The following is a 12,023-nucleotide window of genomic DNA, read 5'->3' on the forward strand; positions in this document are numbered from 1 at the left end:
AAAAATAAAAATGAAAGGAAAGTTAGAGTTTTTTCCTTGTTTCTAAATTGATTGGATTTTTATTGAATAATTTATGTTGACGTTCAAATTTAAATAAATTGACACTCATCATACTATTTTTATTAAGAAGTTCTAGAACAAACAAATGACTTGATTAACCTTGTATCTCTTGGAATAAATAATATTGATTTGATGTATTTAATTAAAGGTTGGTTATGTTTGATGGATCAGATTCTAGAGTACTTCGAGAATGTTATGCCTGAAGATAAATCTTTGCGTTGGAAAAAGATGAGGGAGAGAGAGAGAGAGAGAGAGAGAGAGAGAGAATACGGAGAGTCCATGACAGCCTGCAACATGATTTTGTGGGGAGAGGAAAAGGTAAGGCTCCACATAACTTCAGTTATATGTATTTTGGAAAATGCTCGTCTCAAACTGCATGTGCTCATTTGAATGAAAAGATATATTTTCTTTGAAATATGCTATGTTTTGTTACTTTTAAATATGTTTGGATTCCTTGAACCCAAACTTACCATCCTTTCATCTGAAGCCAATTGACTAATGCCAGGAATAAGATCCCGATACCAGAATTTATTATTGTTAATAAGACTCTTGTTTATCCTTTTTGTCAAAATTAAGATATATAATTGCAAAACATCTATGAGTTAAAAGATAAATTCATTGGATTTATTTAATAATTTATATTGGTGTTGAAATTTAAGTAAATTGGTACTCATCATACTATTTTTATTAGGAAGGTTTAGAGCAAACAAATAACTCCATTAACCTCAATCTTTTGGAATAAATAAGCTTGATTTGCTATTGTATTTAAGTTAGATGCATTTATCATTTGTATCAGATTTTCAATGGCTTTTTTTACCCAGCAATGAGTGACTGAATGTGACAAAAATTGATTCATCAGTTGAGTTAATTTGCAATGTTCCTCTTATTCAATTTCAGGATATAATGAAGCAATTGATAGATGATGAAGAAAGCAAAGAGCACAACGAGAAATGCATCGCTGCATTACGAGAACAAGGCCAAAACCATTTGATAGTTTCTGCGCTTATAACAACAGTAACTTTTGCTGCGGGTTTCACCTTGCCCGGTGGTTACAAAGATGATAATGGCAAGGCAATTTTATCAAAGAAAGCAGCTTTCAGAGCATTTGTTGTGGCGGATACCATATTGTAGACCCCCTCAAAGGGTGTTCGTTTTTTTATTATTATTATTTGATTATCTCTCCTAGCCACCTCGAAGCCGTTCTCGAGCAGCTAAATGGGGGATGGGAAGTGAAGGAAAGCGGCTGATGAGAAGGAGCCGTTTCTCGGGCAGCCAAAGAGGATGATGGGTGAGCTGTTCTTGAGCAACCCAAAGAACTTGAGGTGACGGTGTAAGGGAACAGAGGAGCTAGGGCTGCAGGGGTGACAGAGGAGATATTTTCAGTGGCTTGCTGAGGAAGAGGAGAAGGAGGTGGAAGGAAAAAAAGAAAAGGGGGATCCTTCAGCTTGGGGAGGCGTTGGACAGGGGAGGAGAAACGCAGCAATCTCCTTGCTCATTTCAGCTGGAGAGAAGCCTTTCAAGAAAACTGTAAGAGAAGAGCAAGGGAGGAATCGCTCAGGTTTGATTATTTCGCACCTTAGGTTCTCCATTTTTAACTCATTTTGTTCTATTTTCAGCCATACCTTAACTCTTTATGATTTTTGGATGCTTGTTCGGATTATTTAATGTGTTAAATCTGCTCCTCATTCCATGTATTGCTTGGTCCCTGTTTTCCCCATATGAGCCGTATGATGACCATGCTATATATGAGCTGTGTAATGGCTATACCATTTGCTTGTTTGTCGAGATCGCTCGAACCCTCTCACCATTCTGTTTGATAAGCCCTCTTTTACCTTGGTAAAGTGGAGTCAAATTTAATGATATTATATTTTTATGCACATACTCTGTTTTTCTTTATTTCTCCCTGTTTCTCGCCACCATCCTTCTTCGCAGTTTCGCTTCCCGTGGCTCGCTGATAATCTGATGTCTGAACATAGTTCATCAGATGGATCCGAGAGGGCGCGGAACGTGAACTGGTTTCCGGTGGCTGTCGCGGCTGCCGAGGATGCGGACGACAGAGGAGTGCTGTCGTCTCCGAACAGTAGTCTCATTTTTTTCAGATGGTTCTTGAAATGTTAATGCAATAATTCCTGGTCTCGTCTCTCCTCCTCCTAAAACTCTCCGTTATTTTCCTCCATCTGGAGGTCCTGAAAATTTCTGCATTATCAATAGGGTGCCCCAGGGGGCATTATTCAGTGAGAGTATTCTTTGGACTGGTTAATGAACCTAGTTTTGACCGGCAACCTCTATTTGATGTTTAGGGAACTCAAATTTATTCTTTGAGTTCAGGTTAGAGCAATAGTGATAACGAGCAAATATTTGCTGGAGCCCTTTTGTTTTGATGGCATGTTTAAAGAAATTGGTGAATAAAAGTCAAAGACATGAGTTTATTATTTTTTTATTCATTAGTGGCATAGGTCCCGTAGGCCTCAAGGGTGTTTATTATTAGTTCTTTTCTCTTTTTCTCCTAGGTGCCATCTTCTTAATTCCATTTTTTTTCATGTCAAAAATTTCATTTTTTGAAAGTTCTGTTATCAAATAATTCTTTTAAAAATCTCAACATTCCGAATTCATTCATTTATTTTATTTATTTATTTATTTATTTGTTAATTATTTTATTTAAGAATATATATATATACACGTACCCTTTTCGAAATAATCTCGTAAAATGCGATTTTTAAATTCAGCTTACGAAACTTCAGATCTGAAATTCAATTTTCCAAAATTCCAATATTTTAATTTTAATTCTTCAAAATTTAATTCTCGAAATAATTTTCTAGAACTATAACTATAAATTTAGTTTTCCCAAAATTCAATTTTTAATTCTAATATCCCAAAAGTTCCATAATTCCGAATTTCATCCTTTTTTAAAAATATCATCTTCAAATAATCTTAAAATTCCAAATTCCGAAATTTTAATTCTCACATCAATTTATTTAATCATCGATATTTATTCATTTGTTCATTTTTAAAATTCAATCTTTAAATAATATTTCAAAATTCCGATTCCTAAATTTAAAATTCCAAATTCCGAAATTTTAATTCTCACATTAATTTATTTAATCATCGATATTTATTCATTTGTTCATTTTTAAAATTCAATCTTTAAATAATATTTCAAAATTCCGATTTCTAAATTTAAAATTCCAAATTCCGAAATTTTAATTCTCACATTAATTTATTTAATCATCGTTATTTATTCATTTGCTCATTTTTAAAAATTTAATCTTTAAAATAATCTTTCAAAATTCTAATTTCTAAATTTAAATTCCAATTTCTGAAATTTTAAATCCTCACATCAATTTATTCAAATCATCATTATTTTATTTATTTATTTAAAATTCTATCATCAAGCAATTCCTCAAAACCCCGATTTCCAAACTCAATTTCCTAATTTCCGGAATTCTAATTTCCATATTTATTTATTCAATCATTATTCTTGTTATTATTATTATTATTATTATTATTTATTTATTTAAAATTCTATCATCAAGTAATTCTTCAAAATCCCGATTTCTAAATTCGATTTCTAATTTTCGGAATTCCAATTTCCACATTTATTTATTTAATCCTTATTATTTTTATTTAATTATTATTATTTTATTTATTTATTCTAAAATTCCATTTTAAACAATTCATTAAAATTTCCACTTCCGATTTTAATTTCTAATTCCAAAAATTCCAATATTCACATTAATCTATTTAATTAGTTTATTTTATTTATTTATTCTAAAATTCCATTTTAAATAGTTCGCTTAAAACTTTCAATTTCCGAATTAAATTTCTATTTCTGAAAATTCCAATATTCACATTAATTTATTTAATTATTATTATTTTATTTATTTATTCTAAAATTCCATTTTTAAACAATTCGTTAAAGTTTCCACTTCCGCTAATTCCAAAATTCCAACATTCACATTAATCTATTTAATTATTATTATTTTATTTATTTATTCTAAAATTTCATTTTAAATAATTCATTAAAATTTCCGACTCCCGATTTAATTCATAATTCCAAAGTTCCAAAATTCACATTAATCTATTTAATTATTATTATTTTAGTTATTTATTTTGAAATTCCATTTTAAACAATTATTCAAAATTCCAATTTCTGAACTTAATTTCCGATTTTCAAAATTCTAATTTCTTTCAAATTTAATATCCAAAATTCCAATTCTTAAATTTAATTTTTCAAGACTCCAATCTTCAAATAATTTTCGAGACTCTAATTTTCAAATAAATCTCAAAAATCTAGTTTTCTCTCGAATAACTTTAATTCCACTTCGATTTTTAAATAATGTTCTATTTCTTTTGATTTTTTACACAAGTAAGAATGATGAATCTTCATAATTCCGAAATAATGGGTTTCGCGAGATTAATTCAGGCAAGATCAATCGGGCTTTGGTGGGGGCCCCGCATATGTGATTTTATGACTAATTGATTGATTGATTGATTGATTTACCATGCTTGTTTGATTTATTCTGTTCCTTAACATGCGCATAATTTTATCTATTCATGATTCACTAATCCTGTTCCATGATAGCGCATTCGCGACTGGAGGACCAGGTACGTATCCACTCATATTTTGTTCATTCTTTATACATGTTTTGATTCCCATATGTGCATGATCGCTTCGAGTATTCATTGATTTTCTCATTGATTGCCATGTCAACTTCATTTTATTAGTAGAGACCCGACTTTAGGGACTTAGAGGGGTGCTACGGTCGTTACCGTACCTTCCCAATAAGTAACCTGACCCCCGAACCCGATCTGGTTTTTTTCGTAGATCACCTTTTCCAAAATAAGGAGTCGCACTTAGGGTTTTCTTTCTTATTTTGTTTACCCTTTCAAAAATAAAACGAAAATAAGTGGCGACTCCAAGTCATTTTCTTAATCAATAAAAAAATCATTTTTCAAATTAAAATCGAGCTCACCATTGAGTGGGAAACGCATGAGCCAAAGTGTGGGGTCCACACATAGCTATGCTCTCCTCACTGAGCGCTGTATTTCTTCACTTTTTTATGACCATGCGTAAACAGGAGGATTACCTTGCAAAGCACTTGGTTTGGGCCTTTATTTTGACCATGATTGGCATGGGAGCAATGGCCATCACTTTCGCATCCGGCTTGTACGTCATTTTACCCCATTTCTCTGCCCTTTCATTTATCACTTGCATCCTCTGCTCTTGCTTTTTCCTCTCCTTTATATTGGAATATTCTCAAAATTGGAGAGGTATGATTTCGGGCATGCTTGGACTTAGAAGAATAACCTATCGGCTCAGAAAAAAAATATCCTCTTTATTTGATGCGTGTTCATTTTAAGGTCTGTTTGACTTTGACAAGAAAATGTGTAGATGAGGGCTCCCGAATCTTTGGATGAGCTCTTTTTTGAGAGGGAAGAGAACCCACTCATATTGAAAAAGAAGGGTCCTTAGCAAGGGAAGTTAAAACTATGCTCTACTGTCTTTTATTTTCACATCGAATTTGTATTGGAATTGGAACTATAGTTTAGATGTAAGTAGAGTATTGAAGTACTCACTTGTCTGAGCTGTGATTATATATGAATAAGATTAGTGATTATTGTAAATTTGGATGCAGTTGACTCATTGAGATTAATATAATCAAAATTGTTATCACAAATGATTTTTATAAGTTAATATTAATCATTTCATTTCTTAAGACTTTTTATTATTATTATTATTAGTATAATTAATTCACATAAATAAAATCAAATTTGTTACAAACTATTTTTCATAAGTTAAATTAATAACATCAAAATTTTATGAACTATCTTTTTAATCATCGATATCAGTGAAATCAAATTTGTTGTAAAACGTTTTTTATAAGTTTATATTAATGGCATCAATTTCTTATAAATTGCTTTTGTCATTGATTTAAAATCAATTTTTTTTATAAACTGTTTTCTTTATGTATTTGACACAATCATTTTTTTATCAACGGAATTTTTATAAACTGGTTACAAAGAGGATGATGGCAAGGCAATTTTATCAAAGAAGGCAGCTTTCTGAGCGTTGTGATGGATACCATAGCCATGGTCTCCTCACTATGCGCTGTATTTCTTCACTTTTTTATGACCATGCGTAAAGGGGAGGAGTTCCTTGCAAAGCACTTGGTTTGGGCCTTTATTTTGACCATGATTGGCATGGGAGCAATGGCCATCGCTTTCGCAACCGGCTTGTACGCTGTTTTACCACATTCCTCTGCCCTTTCATTCCTCACTTGCATCCTCTGCTCTTGCTTTTTCCTCCCCTTTATATTGGAGTATTTTCAAAATTGGAGAGGTACGATTTCGGGCATGGTTAGAAGAATCTCCTTACAGCTCAGATTACCTTTTTTTTTTTATATGTATTTCTTCTTGCACTTGGTCCTTCAGACAATCAGAGAATGGCGGTCTGGTCTAAAAGAAAAGATAATGCACATGTGTAGATGAGGGCTCTTGGATCTTTGGATGAACTCTTTTCTGAGAGGGGAGAGAACCCGCTCTGGGCTTATTCATATTGAAAAAGAAGAGTCCCAAGCAAGGAAAGTTAAAACCATGTTGTACTGTCTTTTATTTTTACATCGAATTTGTAGTGGAATTGGAACTATAATTTAGATGTATGTAGAGTATTGAAGTATTGACTTGTCTGAGTTGAAAGTCAATGGATACAACTGTGATTATATATGAATAAGATTAATAATTATTGTAAATTTGGATGCAATTGATTCATTGAGATTAATATAATCAAAATTGTTTTTGCAAACGATTTTTTATAAGTTAATATCAGTTCTTAAAACTTTTATTATTATTATTATTATTATTATTATTATTATTATTATTATTCATTCACATAATAAAATCAAATTTTATTTTAATATTATTATTATTATTATTATTTATTTTTTATTTTCTATTATCAATTAATTAATTAATTAAATATTAAAATTGTTTCAATTAACTTAGCAAAGATCAAAAGACTTTTTTTGGGACTTAATGGGGTGCCTAACAACTTTTTGTTAGGTAAATTAATCGTCAAATCCATTCCTAACTCGCAAACTTTGATCCTTTTAAGGTATTGAGTTCTTCTTGGTGATAGACAAATAAAAAGTCGTGTAGCTATCCTTTGGGTGAAGGTTAATTCACAAATGCATGTGTAGAATAAAGTTGACTAAAATGTTGATGCATTGAAAATATTTCAACTTAATATGCAAACAATGAAAATTTTCATTAATGTCTTTCATTGTATTTTATTTTATTATTTTTAAAGTTTATTTAATTATATTTATTTATTTATAATAATTATTATCATCTGATATTGAACTAAGATGTCGGGACTGATATGCCTCGAGAGCCTCTACGTCAATGACCACCATCACAACTTTGAACCGTGATTGTTATTTCTTTAATACTATTGTATTGTGTATGTTGCTCGATGCTGATACCTTGAGTTAATGACTGATATTGCAATGTTGAACCATATAGCCGAGTGGATTGAATGAGCTTGCAATGACTGATACTCAATTACACACTTTTAGGACAGAATTGCCAATATATAAATATTCTAGAAACTATATCAAACTTTGCTCAAGGTTGGGGAAGCCAATAACAATATGGTCAAGCCCTTGCTTTAAGGAGATTGCAATGGTAGCTAAGTTTGCATCTCTATGGAAAGATAGTGATTATAAGGATCTGTTTTGCCTCTGTTAATCACAAAACCTGATATTTGAACATGTATTCAATATTTTCCCTGTGTAAAGAACATGTATTAAGAGGCACGGAAGGGTTGTAACTTGAGTGCATGCAAAGTGCACGTCACTTCCCAAGAAAATATTGAATGGAAATGGGTGAGGAAACATTTCTTCTGGGATCCCCTACTCGTGTCTTTTAACACCAAAGTGGAAGTGTATAAGCTACTGCATTTTGAGTTACTTCGATACGATCATGAAGCATTTTGGATGGCATTCTCTGTTGTCAATTCAATAATCAATTATTTTAGGCTTAGAAATTGATAACTGATTTGAAATTTATGTAGCTACTGATTCCAACCGATATGTCAAATTTCTTGGTCTACAGCAAGAAGATTTAAAAGTAAATAATAACACCCATAACATATATTCATTCAACATTGTCAATTCCTTAACAAGTAAAAACAATAATAATGTCTCTGGTATGAGCATATCCAACTTGGTCTTCAGGGTTGCTGAGATGTGAGAGGAGTTGCAGGCTTAGGTGGATAAACTATCTCAGGCCTAATATGAAGAGAGGAAACTTTACTGATAAAGAAGATGAACTCATCATCAACCTCCACAGCTTCTTTGGAAACAAGTACTCACACTTACCCTTATTTTTTCTTCAGCTCTAGGTCTTTGCTACTCCTATTTTAAAACTACTTTTCCCTGATTTGATATAAAGTTTCTATAATTTCCGATTAAAAAGTGCAAAATGCTCCAAACAAATAGATGATGAGAAAGAAATGGTCTAGATCTAACAATCAAATTGTATAAAGGATTTAGATCTAACAACAACAACAACAAAGCAAAGAAATTATACCTTGAAATTGTAGTGACCTATGTCTGTAAATCCTTTGAAAAATTACTCTAGCAACAACTCCACTTGAAACAGAGGAGTGAGTTAGCTATCAGACTTGAAACAGAGGAGATTTTAGCGCCAATACTAGTATCTTTAGACGTGGTTAGATTATCTGTGACGCTATATATTAGTTTTAGCTATGAATTTTGTTGACCCCTACTAAAAATATGTGACCATATCCTATATTTCTTGTAGTGGTTGTCCTTGCCTTTTAAGTCCTGGATAGACAAAAGGGACTCTTAGAAGCAAATTAGTTTGTTATTGATCTTGTGAACTTTAGTTTTATCAGAATTGATTTGCAATTTTTCAGTACTAATGTTTTCTGAACCAGTTTAATCAATGCTGAAGACCCGTTCATCTTACTCTATGTGTTCTACAGATTAGTTTAACTCTCGGAACTTCTCTCAATTTCCTTTTTCTTCCCTTGTTGACGGAGGAGCGCCAAATGGGTTGTTCAATTTCTGAATTTATGATTTCAAATTTCAATTAGAACTTTTAACCACAAATGTTCCTTTTTTCTTGAAGTCTCATTGATCAATTGAACTTCTAATTCTCTAGTGTAGAATCCTAGTACTTATCTGCCTTTTCAGTATTCTCTTACATGCCTTGTCCGAGTGCTGCAACTTCTTTCTTTACTGATTGCAGGATTTAGAGCAGCTGCTGAATTTCATTGGTGTAAAGAGTTTAGGGCCACGCCATGTATTGGCTAATTTGAAGGAGCTTCTAAGGATCATTCTATCTCCAGGATTTATTGATACATAATCTGACATCCTGACTGTAAGTTAGAAACCTTTTTGTGTAAATGGATCATCTGGTTTCATATACAGGTGCAAATTTTCAATGGAGCACCTTGCCATGAAGGCTTGTTAGTTACCACATTTTAAAAAAATGCCAATTATTTGTAACTTGATTTCTTTTCTTGAAGAATATATATTTTTTTATATTCTTATTAGTGTGGTAAAATAGGATTTGATGAAGTGTATGATACACATACCTTGCAGAAAATGGATAGTGAGATACTGAAAATTAGAGTTGAGCATGAATCTGAACTTGGGTTGGAATGGGATTGTGAGGATTCCCTGCTCATCATGGTGGTGAACCATAGAAGATTTATCCATTCCAGTAGCAGTAGATAACTGTGTGTCTATGCAACCCCATGAATAGTTTCTTCATATGTTAGCATTTCTCATAATATGATTGTCTATAGGTTTAAATGACTGAAAAAGAACAAAAAAAAAAAAAAAAAACCTAAATACCTAGTAAATTATGTCTATAGGTTGAATATAAAGCATAAAAAATATAAAACATTGATGTAGGGAATTTTGGGGTCAAATCATGCCTTAGTCCGTCTGTCAGATTCTATAAGATTGTTAGCCAACATATATGGCTTTGTTGTTTGCATCCCATTACTTCTGTCAGCTACACCTGATATCTTTACACTGCTATCGGGACTGTGCCTACAATTGGAATGTAGAATCATGCATACATAGACACAAACACTAGAAATGGATATGACATTGTAAATAAAATCTGTTTTTCTTCGCACAGTTGTTATATATGCGTTAGATATAATTTTGATCACAATATTTAAATTTCCATGGTACTAAGCACATAAATATAAAAAAAATATATATACATATTCTATTATCCCTATTGGTTCTCTCTAATCATTTTTTTTTCCTTTACAATTATAATTATTATTATTTTTAAATACATCGACAAAACTTGAATATTGACTTTGTTCACTAGGACTTCAAATGAACCAAACATGAACAATTTGAAATCAACATCCATATGTGTTCTTTCAGGATTGTTCATCTACTAGCAAGTCAAACTGAGGTGCTAGTCTTGAGCTTGTTTATGTAGCTAATGAGCTTGAGGAACCATAGGCTTGGGTTGGCAAGTTCCTGAACATTTCATGCTTTCCCTTAATTTCCTCAATGAGTACTTGAATGCATGCCACATGAAGTTCCTTGAATTCTTAGCTGTTTATGTGGGAGCAATTCAAGCTTATATTCTAGTTCTAAGCTGGTTTATATGGCATGACGAGCTTGAGCAACCGCAGGCTTGGCATGGTAGATTTGTGAACATCACACTTTCTCTACTTAATTTCCTCAATGTATGTACTGCATAAGAGCCCTTAGAATTTAACTACGTTTGGTTCCGAAAAATATTAGAGAAAAAAAAAATTGTTAAGGAAAATAGTTTTTTTAATGTTTGATTTCATTATAAAAAATTATAAAAGAATATCAAATATAATTAAAATTAATTTAAAATTATTTATTTTAAAAGTATTTAATCTTGCTATAATAGAGAAAAATAAGTAAAATGAATTTAAAGAAACGAATAAAAATAATTTATTAAATTTAAACATATTTTGTATTTTTTTTCAATTTTTCTTTCCTTTTACTTTTTCTTTCTATTTTCTTTCTTTTACATTTTCCTTTAAATTTTCCAAGAAACAAACATAACCTAAAGTTATTTATATGAAAGATGTGAATGCATATAACCTATGCCTTTCAAAAATACCGACTTAATATGCATTCAGGCTCCCATTGAATAGTGGGAATAGAATGAGAGACAAGAGCTGAACGCTGTAAGCATTGGGTCTTTGCTTAAGCGATGTCATCTTAGGGAAGTTTGGTGAGTAGGTGGGGGATGGTGTTATAGAGTTGGTAGAGACAGGTTTGGTTGGTTTATGGAAGTAAAGGGTATTGGTTGGGAGGTAGTCGAAGGCAAGACTTCCTTGGTTGTGGCAGATGAGAGAGCATAATTGGGAACTGTTTTTTTAAAGTAATTTTTTGTTTTTTAAAAATAGAAGACTATTTTTCAGACTTGAAAACACATTTGATAATTTTATGATAAAAAATAGTTTTTGAGAATTTGTTCCGAAAATAAGATGTTTTATGAGAATATTTGATTGTTTTCACTTGTTTTAAAACTTAACTCTATAAATATGGAGAATGATCGAAAATAATACAGTATAAATAAAAGTTATTTTTAGTAAATATTTGGAAATATAAAAAACAAGTTGAGAACATTTTACATTCTCAAATAAATATTTGTTCTACAAAATATTAAAAAACTGTTTTTAAAACTACTCTCAAAATCCATTTTTAAAGAACTGTTTTCAAAATGTTCCCAAACAAGCTCTTATGTTTTGACTTGTGTGGTGTTGTGATTCTCTATTAAGTGCCTCCTCCATCTCCTAATTATGGAAATGCCTCACAAAACAAGGATTCCAATGCCTTGAACTCATCATTTCCTCCCAAACATTATAGCTATCTTACACGGAGTTAGAAGGTAGCAATAATGGGAAACATGGGAGAATAGAA

At 31.6% G+C, this 12,023-nt stretch overlaps 1 protein-coding gene and 1 long non-coding RNA gene across 2 annotated transcripts; both read left to right on the forward strand.

Moving 5' to 3' along the window:
• The first annotated feature begins 279 nt into the window (after positions 1-279).
• On the forward strand, positions 280-5,685 carry LOC117915028 (protein ACCELERATED CELL DEATH 6-like). The gene is made up of 3 exons (XM_034830577.1): positions 280-378; positions 958-1,182; positions 5,076-5,685. The coding sequence occupies exons 1-3, from the start codon at positions 289-291 to the stop codon at positions 5,418-5,420; spliced, it is 660 nt and encodes a 219-aa protein (XP_034686468.1). The 5' UTR covers positions 280-288; the 3' UTR covers positions 5,421-5,685.
• A 2,610-nt stretch (positions 5,686-8,295) lies between these two features.
• Positions 8,296-9,629, forward strand: LOC117915367. Its single transcript, XR_004651377.1, has 2 exons — positions 8,296-8,424; positions 9,334-9,629. It is a non-coding gene; the product is annotated as an uncharacterized LOC117915367 (long non-coding RNA).
• Positions 9,630-12,023: the final 2,394 nt, after the last annotated feature.

The sequence above is a fragment of the Vitis riparia genome, chromosome 5 (genome assembly GCF_004353265.1).
Source record: "Vitis riparia cultivar Riparia Gloire de Montpellier isolate 1030 chromosome 5, EGFV_Vit.rip_1.0, whole genome shotgun sequence".
NCBI classification, from domain to species: domain Eukaryota; kingdom Viridiplantae; phylum Streptophyta; class Magnoliopsida; order Vitales; family Vitaceae; genus Vitis; species Vitis riparia.

Excerpts from the sequence above, each read along its gene's own strand:
- LOC117915028 (XM_034830577.1), top strand. The coding sequence starts at position 289 with ATGAGGGAGAGAGAGAGAGAGAGAGAGAGAGAGAGAGAATACGGAGAG. Across the intron at positions 379-957 it reads TTTTGTGGGGAGAGGAAAAG|GATATAATGAAGCAATTGAT; the intron begins GTAAGGCTCCAC and ends ATTCAATTTCAG. Across the intron at positions 1,183-5,075 it reads CATTTGTTGTGGCGGATACC|ATAGCTATGCTCTCCTCACT; the intron begins ATATTGTAGACC and ends TGGGGTCCACAC.